The sequence below is a fragment of the Chanos chanos genome, chromosome 15 (genome assembly GCF_902362185.1).
Source record: "Chanos chanos chromosome 15, fChaCha1.1, whole genome shotgun sequence".
In the NCBI taxonomy this organism is placed as follows: domain Eukaryota; kingdom Metazoa; phylum Chordata; class Actinopteri; order Gonorynchiformes; family Chanidae; genus Chanos; species Chanos chanos.
Window position 1 is genome coordinate 16621221 of NC_044509.1, and position 10000 is coordinate 16631220.

The following is a 10000-nucleotide window of genomic DNA, read 5'->3' on the forward strand; positions in this document are numbered from 1 at the left end:
TGTGCATATGTAGAGAGAGAGAAAAGCCTTCAGTTAATATCCTCACATGAGTACTCCAGAGCTCCTCTCTCTCTCTCTCTCTCTCTCTCCGTTCCCTCCTCCAGAGCCGTGCACTGATCCGTAGTAACTTTTGAAAAGTTCACAGCGGCTTGTTAAAAGTTCGGTCTTGACCAAACTGTGCGGAAAAGCGTGGAGACAATGGCATTTACATAACGTTCCCACGGCGACGCCCTTACTTAAAGAAATTTACCCGCCACGCCAACTCGACTGCTCCATCCCTTTCATTTCCAGGTCACCTCCTCGGAAAGGACTGGAAGTGCGTGTGAACGACGGAATGAGAATGATGAAGTGTTTCCTAAGTTGGATGAAACTGCTCCAGCCAACCCCCCCCCCCCCCCCCCCCCCCCCCCCCCCCCCCGCAGCAAGGCTACCGTGTCCTATCATTACAGACAGGCGGGGCCAGGGCGACAGATCCGCGAACCTATAACAGAACATTACCCCAATTTTCCTCACCATTAACAGCGGTAATGCCCGGTCTGGCCTGCCAGGGTCCGGCTGGGTTACAGCCACCTGTACGCCTGTCTGAGTCCAACTCAGCCTCTCCGGGCTCATTTACATACAGCACGCCCTCTGCGTCTCGCCAGCCAATCACACACGGCCCTCAGTCCTCATACAGCCAGTCAGGAACCAACGTCTTTGGTCATCGTCCAAAAACAAAGTACTGCAGTGAAAGCCCTGACTGTAATCTTAAACTAGGAGAAGGTAGGAACCACATAGCTAATCGCACGGAGGGCTGAATTCTACTACAAACAGTGGCCAGAGACCAGACTTGGCTCCAGAATCACATTGTTTTGTTTCGTTTCCAAATTCTAAAGAAGATTTTTGGTACTCATATCTAGGGTCAATGAGGTCAAAGTTTAGGTGTAATCTGAGCAGGACACTGGGAGTGTTGGGATAAACCTGACCAGTTCCCCATGGTCTCTCTCCTCCTCCTCTTATTCATTAACTCACCGTCCCTGTTCATCGCTGTGTGGATGTCAGGTTAATCAAACACAATTAGGCGAGCGATGTTTTCCACATAACCACGTTGTGTCAGTTCAGGACGTGATTCATGACTGACTTCATACATGTAGCCATGAGCAGAGTGTGCTTGTCGGTCTGCCTGTGTTCATGTAGCCATGAGCAGAGTGTGCTTGTCGGTCTGCCTGTGTTCATGTAGCCATGAGCAGAGTGTGCTTGTCGGTCTGCCTGAGCTCAGGGCAGTGTGAGGGGGAGACTTTGGGTGTTCCATATAATTGGACATTGGGCGCTCCAAATTGGGAGAGGACAGGGTTTAACTGGGTGCGGTTGGTGAGGTGAGATTCTGACAGAAACGCGCGTGTGTGTGTGTGTGTGTGTGTGTGTGTGTGTGTGTGTGAGACTGCAGTGGGGATGCGGTGAGACTGGAATGACTGAACAGTGACAGGAGGCTGTGATCAGCTCTGATACTCACTGAGCATGCCCATGCCTAACATGAAGGCGTCCATGGTGTAGGGCAGACCCCTGGCCCTGCCACGTGTGCCCGGCGGGAACATCACCTCCTTCGGCTGGGCCTTCTTACATTCTACCTGTTACAGAGAGAGAGAGAGAGAGGAGGGAGAGAGAGAGAGAGAGAGAGAGAGAGAGAAATGTCAGAAACTCAGAGCCATTCGAATCACGGTGAGATATGTTCCGGAACATTCTCCCAACAGCGCCTGTTCCATTAAAAACGTTCGTTCAGTTTCTTACAACAGTAACCATGACAATAACAGGCAGTGCCTGACTGCGGAGGATCTGCCGGGCCATCAGGTACACCCAGTCTCTGCTCTAGACTGATATTCTGGATTTGGTTCAAATGAGGATGTGAAGGAGTGGGCCCTCTGCCAGAGCCCTGACTCCGCCCCTTTGTCCTGTGCCCCTCTTCCTGTAAAGTTAACTGATGTTCTAACAGGACAAACAAACAGCACACGAATGTCCGAAAGAGTCTTCATCAAAACTGCCATTTTATCCTGTCAATAAAGAACACAGGGTCAAAGGGAGAGGGAGTAGAGGGCGGGGCTTGAGGTGTCTGAACGGTGTCCATGGAGACAAACGCTAAGGTGAGGATGTGAGCTCTTACTTATCTACACAGGATAAGAAGATAAGGCAGATTCTTGTGTGTGTGTGTGTGTGTGTTTAAAGAGCTTTCTTTAAATCATTGTGGTTTTTTTCTGTAGTTAGTCCACTGAAGTAGCGCCCCCATGTGGACACCCCAGGTAGGAATTTGAGAATACAGACAGAGTTTGTTCACCCATCTGTGTGACAGTAAACATTAGAGAAACCACACAGCCCTGACATGGTTTTCCCAGCGACACAATAAACGTTCCCTTTGATTCAAACAGCAGCTCCGGTGCCCCTGTGCTGTTTTATTAAAACAATCCTCCATTTGACCAGACGAGGAGCGTCAAGTCTTCAGGCAAACCCTGTCAAATTCCCATCCATTCATCCTCTCTTTTCATCCTTTCCTTCTTTCTCTTTCTCTTTCTTTCATTCTTAGTCTCACACACACTCCATCCCTCTAGTCCCAGTAACCTTTCTCCGCCTACCCCATGCTCTCTTTCTCTCTCTCTTTCTCTCTCTCTTTCTCTCTCTCTCTGAGCTGCCGCATCTGCCTGTTTCCTCCTGGAGCTTGCTCTCATCCCCCTTTCCTATCTCCTGCTCTCATTCTGTCTCTCTCTCTCTCATTCTCTCTCTCTCCCATTCTCTCTCATTCTCTCTCTCTCTCGCTTTCTCTCCCTCTCTCATTCTCTCTCTCTCTCCTCTGATTGACATTTCAGCCTGCAACACAACACACATCAGAGGAAGTCTGGCAGGTCTTAGCAGGCTACTGGAGCACAGCAGACACATACACACACACACACAAATATACACACACACACATGCATACAAACACACACACACACACACACACATACTGTCACTACCTGAGAGAAATGGGGAGGTTCTCTTTTCAACTGCCTGTACACAAATATTTCATGAGCACACAGAGGAAGGAGAACAGCTAAAGACAAATATGTCTTCTGGTGAGTAAAGTACACACATTTCAAACACACACACAATTACGCTTACATACACACTCTTATGTTTACCTCCACACACACACACAAACAACCACGCTCACAGACACACACACACACACACACACACACACACACAAACAACCACGCTCACAGACACACACACACACGCGCACACACACACACACACACACACACAAACAACCACGCTCACAGACACACAGACACACACACATGCACACAAAGAACTGTGCCGACATACACAGACATACACAGACACACAGACACACAGACACACACACACACACACACACACACACACACACACAGGAATCTCATCCATCCTTCAGAGGGGAGCAGCTGGGGCGAACGAAGCAGGACCTATCAGGGAAGGGATCAGAGCAGAAATAACATTCCTCACTGGCAATCTGACACATGAGGAGGAAGAGGAGGAGGAGGAGGAGGGGAGGAGGAGGTGGGGGGGGTGTTCATCCATCCCTACAAGAGACATCTTTAACTCGTTTCCATTTACCACACATATGTGCATACTTTGAGGTTAGCAGCAGCATATGTAAGTGTGTGTGTGTGAGAGAGAAGATGTGCATAAGTGAGCATGGATATACTCACACACACACACACACACATACATGCATGCACACAAGCCTGTTGCACGTGTGTGTGCAGTGAGTAAGATCTGCTGCTCACTGGCCCTCCTCCATCCTGTCTGTCTGTCTGTCTCCACTTCTCCTCCATTCTGTCTGTCTGTCTCCACTTCTCCTCCACCCTGTCTGTCTGTCTGTCTGTCTCCACTTCTCCTCCACCCTGTCTGTCTGTCTGTCTGTCTCCACTTCTCCTCCACCCTGTCTGTCTGTCTGTCTGTCTCCACTTCTCCTCCACCTTGTGTCAGAGACCAGTGTATACCCTCCTACAGGTCCTAACATGTCAGGGCCCACTGCCTCTCTGCTCTGCACAGCCCTGTACACACACACACACACACACACACACAAACACACAGACACGTGCACACACGTATCCACACACGGCTGTCAAACAGTGTTTGGGCTGTGGACTGTTATATGGCAAACCCCAGCAGGCACACCAGCCAGTACACCACTGGGTTATTCGTGCTCTGACATCTAGACTGGATGGCCTTATCCCAATCTAAAAAAGGATCAGAAACACACAAACAAACAAACAAACAAACACACACACACAGGACTCCCCTGTCAAGTCTCTCCATTTGTGCTGTTTTCCTTATAACCTCAGTGTCATTATTAAGGCTCTGTTAGTATCCAGTGCTGTGTTGTAGACAGATTAAACAGCTGTCTGTGTGTGTGTGTGTGTGTGTGTGTGTGTGTCTGTGGAAGGGGGGCACAGCTGGGCATTCACTGACTTCATGCAACGTGGAGAGGAAAGAGAGGGAATTGCCTCTGCAGGAGTTCCTGGACACACACACACATTACAGAAAACAAGCCTGAGTCAGACCTGCCATGTACTGTAATGTTTGAGTGGTAATAATATGTCTTTAAAAAGAATTTTTTTTTCTTTTAATCTAATATGCCTCAAGCAATGTGTGTTTAAATATTTAAAAATCCTTTAATAGCATAAATGTCCGGAGTAATACTGAGCGATATCAAATAAACATTAAATGAATATCTTTCAAGAGTCTTCATCCAAACTGCCTTTCATCCCGTTAAAGACTAGAGAAAGGGCATGAGGATAGGAGAGGAGAGGAGAAGAGAGGAGAAGAGAGGAGAAGAGAGGAAACTGTCAAGGGAATTGGGGCGGAGTCTAGGCATTCAGATGACTCACACACTCATTTATTCATATGGAGTGCGTATGTTATAGTACAGTGGAGGCTGGGTATATATGGAGTACGTATGTTACAGTACAGTGGAAGTTGGGTATATATGGAGTGTGTATGTTATAGTACAGTGGAGGCTGGGTATATATGGAGTATGTATGTTATAGTACAGTGGAGGTTGGGTATATATGGAGTATGTATGTCATAGTACAGTGGAGGCTGGGTATATATGGAGTTGTATTGTTATAGTACAGTGGAGGCTGGGTATATATGGAGTACGTATGTTACAGTACAGTGGAGGCTGGGTATATATGGAGTTGTATTGTTATAGTACAGTGGAGGTTGGGTATATATGGAGTACGTATGTTACAGTACAGTGGAAGTTGGGTATATATGGAGTGTGTATGTTATAGTACAGTGGAGGCTGGGTATATATGGAGTACGTATGTTATAGTACAGTGGAGGTTGGGTGCATATAGAGTTGTATTGTTATAGTACAGTGGAGGTTGGGTGCATATAGAGTTGTATTGTTGTAGTACAGTGGAGGTTGGGTATATATGGAGTACGTATGTTACAGTACAGTGGAGGTTGGGTGCATATAGAGTTGTATTGTTGTAGTACAGTGGAGGTTGGGTATATATGGAGTACGTATGTTATAGTACAGTGGAGGTTGGGTGCATATAGAGTTGTATTGTTATAGTACAGTGGAGGTTGGGTGCATATAGAGTTGTATTGTTATAGTACAGTGGAGGTTGGGTGCATATAGAGTTGTATTGTTATAGTACAGTGGAGGTTGGGTGCATATAGAGTTGTATAGTTGTAGTACAGTGGAGGCTGGGTATGTATGGAGTTGTATAGTTGTAGTACAGTGGAGGTTGGGTATGTATGGAGTTGTACAGTTGTAGTACAGTGGAGGCTGGGTATGTATGGAGTTGTACAGTTGTAGTACAGTGGAGGTTGGGTATGTATAGAGTTGTATAATTATAGTACACTGGGGGCTGAGTATGTATGGAGTTGTATAGTTGTAGTACAGTGGAGGCCGGGTATGTATAGAGTTGTATAATTATAGTACACTGGGGGCTGAGTATGTATGGAGTTGTACAGTTGTAGTACAGTGGAGGCTTGGTATGTATGGAGTTGTACAGTTGTAGTACAGTGGAGGCCGGGTATGTATAGAGTTGTATAATTATAGTACACTGGGGGCTGAGTATGTATGGAGTTGTATAGTTGTAGTACAGTGGAGGCTGGGTATGTATAGAGTTGTATAATTATAGTACACTGGGGGCTGAGTATGTATGGAGTTATACAGTTGTAGTACAGTGGAGGCCGGGTATGTATAGAGTTGTATAATTATAGTACACTGGGGGCTGAGTATGTATGGAGTTGTATAGTTGTAGCACAGTGGAGGTTGGGTATGTATGGAGTTGTATAGTTGTAGTACAGTGGAGGCTTGGTATGTATAGAGTTGTATAATTATAGTACACTGGGGGCTGAGTATGTATGGAGTTGTATAGTTGTAGTACAGTGGAGGCTTGGTATGTATGGAGTTGTACAGTTGTAGTACAGTGGAGGCCGGGTATGTATAGAGTTGTATAATTATAGTACACTGGGGGCTGAGTATGTATGGAGTTGTACAGTTGTAGTACAGTGGAGGCCGGGTATGTATGGAGTTGTATAATTATAGTACACTGGGGGCTGAGTATGTATGGAGTTGTATAGTTGTAGTACAGTGGAGGCCGGGTATGTATGGAGTTGTATAGTTGTAGTACAGTGGAGGCTGGGTATGTATGGAGTTGTATAGTTGTAGTACAGTGGAGGCTGGGTATGTATAGAGTTGTATAATTATAGTACACTGGGGGCTGAGTATGTATGGAGTTGTATAGTTGTAGTACAGTGGAGGTTGGGTGCATATAGAGTTGTATTGTTATAGTACACTGGGGGCTGAGTATGTATGGAGTTGTATAGTTGTAGTACAGTGGAGGCTTGGTATGTATGGAGTTGTACAGTTGTAGTACAGTGGAGGTTGGGTGCATATAGAGTTGTATTGTTATAGTACACTGGGGGCTGAGTATGTATGGAGTTGTATAGTTGTAGTACAGTGGAGGCTGGGTATGTATGGAGTTGTATAGTTGTAGTACACTGGGGGCTGAGTATGTATGGAGTTGTATAGTTGTAGTACAGTGGAGGTTGGGTGCATATAGAGTTGTATTGTTATAGTACAGTGGAGGTTGGGTGCATATAGAGTTGTATAGTTGTAGTCCAGTGGAGGCTGGGTATGTATAGAGTTGTATAATTATAGTACACTGGGGGTTGAGTATGTATGGAGTTGTATAGTTGTAGTACAGTGGAGGCTGGGTATGTATAGAGTTGTATAATTATAGTACACTGGGGGCTGAGTATGTATGGAGTTGTATAGTTGTAGTACAGTGGAGGCTGGGTATGTATGGAGTTGTATAGTTGTAGTACACTGGGGGCTGAGTATGTATGGAGTTGTATAGTTGTAGTACAGTGGAGGCTGGGTATGTATAGAGTTATGTGAATGATAACAAAGCAGTTAGTCAGCACACACAAACTCCGTGTCCTATACAGCTATTGTCACAGTCAAACGTTTCCTCAAAAACACACACACACACACACACACACAAAGCTTGGCTCAGGACGAACACACCAAGCAGAGTGTGCTACTCCGGAGGCAGACGCGTGAATGACTGACAGAGAGAGAGAGAGAGAGAGAGAGAGAGAGTGTGTGTGTGTGTGAGAGAGAGAGAGAGGTGGATAAGAGAATCCAGTGATCTAAAGCTACTGCTCTGTCTCACACAGACAGCTGGGTCCAGCTCCGTAAGTCTCTCTCTCTCTCTCTCTCTCTCTCTCCGTTCACACCCTCCTCTTCCTCAGCTCTGATTACAGTACATCTGTCCACTGTTATTCTTCTGTGTGAGACATGTAGAAGTACGTGAAAGAGACGTAGCAGAAAAACACTCGGCGGTGAAACACAGTCGACAGGGGTTTCGGCCCTCTGAGAACAGATTTATACAGAGGGCACAACCTTCTTAATGGTTTCTCCTCCACATTAACCTTGTGGGTGGTGCAGTGATGATGGGTGGGCGGGGTTTGCACACCAGCTTGTCCTCTGGGAGGAGAGATGAGAGTGTTGGCAAGAGAGAGAGAGAGGGAGGAAGATCGAAAGATGGAGAGCAAGAGAAAGAGACAGAGAGAGAGAGAGAGAGAGAGAGAGAGGGAGACATAGAGCGATAGAGAGAGAGAGCAAGAGAGGGAGAGAGAGAGATAGAGAGATAGAGAGCAAGAGAAAGAGACAGAGAGAGAGAGAGAGAGAGGGAGACATAGAGCGATAGAGAGAGAGAGCAAGAGAGGGAGGAAGAGACAGAGACAGAAGGATAGAGAGAGAGAGAGAGAAAAAGAGGTACAGAGATAGTGGAAGACAGTGAAAGACACAGAGGGAGAGAAAGAGAGGGAGGGACAGAGAGAGAGAGAGAGAGAGAGAGAGAGAAAACTGTGGCAGTCATATCATTTCCTGTCATATTTCTGATTTGCGCCCAGCTCACGGGACATATTCTGAAGCAAAGAGCCAAGACGATGAGGAGAAGCAAACAGAACTCATTGGGTCTGAGAACTGGGCCCCACACGCACGTGAGCACAGTCAAACCGGGCGATCCGTTTAGGTATACCACACTATGGTTTACTGGTAATCACGCAGCGTAACAGCCCAGGATGAAATAATTATGACCGGGTCCTGTTCTAATTCTCTCACATGGCTCCTCTACTTTGAGTCCTTTTCTACTAAAGGTACTAAAACACTAACAGGATTGACTGTGTTTAAGCAACAAACAAACAAACAAACAATCGCACATATATCTTTCAGAGTTTTTTTTATCAAAATTGTCACTTTTCCTTTTAATGAAGAGAGCAAGGTCACAAGGGAAGGAAATAGTGAGGAGAGTTGGAACAGGGCCAAGTCGTTCCCAAACCTCAAATACTTATTTAATCCAGTTGTGCTGAACACTCAATGAGTGTTTATTATGTATGTTTATGCTGATATGTGTTATGCTACATTAGGCTTTCATGTTTGATTAAAAAAACATTCAGTCAGCAGCAAGACAACACTAACAACCAACAGTCAGCCCTGTTACACATTCCAGTAACAGAGCAGGACCACAGAGTCACGACGCTGTCATTTTTCAGTTCGTCAACACAAGTTCGGCCAACGTGAGTCAGTGCTGTCACGCTGACTCTGTACTGTCTACTGAGACTCAGTCAGGCTGTCCGGGCCTCTGCCGGACGATTCAGAGACAGGTTTAATTGGAGAGCATGAAGTGAAGAAACGAAAGAAAAAAAACTCCCAACACAGCACAGTGGAAAAGGAGAGGATTGGAGTAACCGGCGGCTCCTCATTTTCAATATCCACCTTTTCCTTACCCTCCCCTGATCATTCCATCATTCCATTGTGTCGAGGGAGTGGGGAGGCAGAGAGAGAGAGAGAGAGAGAGAGAGAACAGAACCACACACACACACACACACACAAGCACCCACACACACAAGCGCACACACACACGCGCACACTCACACACACGCACACACACGCACACACACACACACACACTCACACACACACACATACACATAAACACACAAGCACACACACACACACACACTCACACACACATACACACACTCACACACACTCACACACACACATACATACACACACACACAAGCACACAGACACACACACACTCTCACACACAATAATTCCGAAAGCTTTCCTCACTAAGGCACTCACAATAATACACCCTCTCTCTGTGATATAGATAGATAGATAGATATATAGATAGATAGATAGATAGATAGATAGATAGATAGATAGATAGATAGATAGATAGATAGAGAGAGAGAGACCACAATGACACAGTGCTTAAAGGAAATACCACACAACAGCAGGCAGAGAGAAAAGCACTAGCATACTGTGTGGAATAAACGTAAAACCCAGAACAATGAGAGGCCGAGATATCAGCAGCCAACACAGTCACAGTCACAGCCAATTAGACACCTCGCAGTTTCAAAAGAAAACATTTGTTTCCTTTTTTGTCGAGGGGGGGTCAACTAT

At 46.0% G+C, this 10000-nt stretch overlaps 1 protein-coding gene across 1 annotated transcript in view; it reads right to left on the reverse strand.

Annotated features, from left to right (window-relative positions):
• The window catches only part of msi2a (musashi RNA-binding protein 2a), a 248366-nt gene that overhangs the window by 53151 nt on the left and 185215 nt on the right, over window positions 1-10000 (reverse strand). The window contains exon 9 of the mRNA XM_030792413.1: window positions 1493-1607. Coding sequence (XP_030648273.1) covers window positions 1493-1607 — 115 coding nt within the window. The remainder of the gene's footprint in view (window positions 1-1492; window positions 1608-10000) is intronic.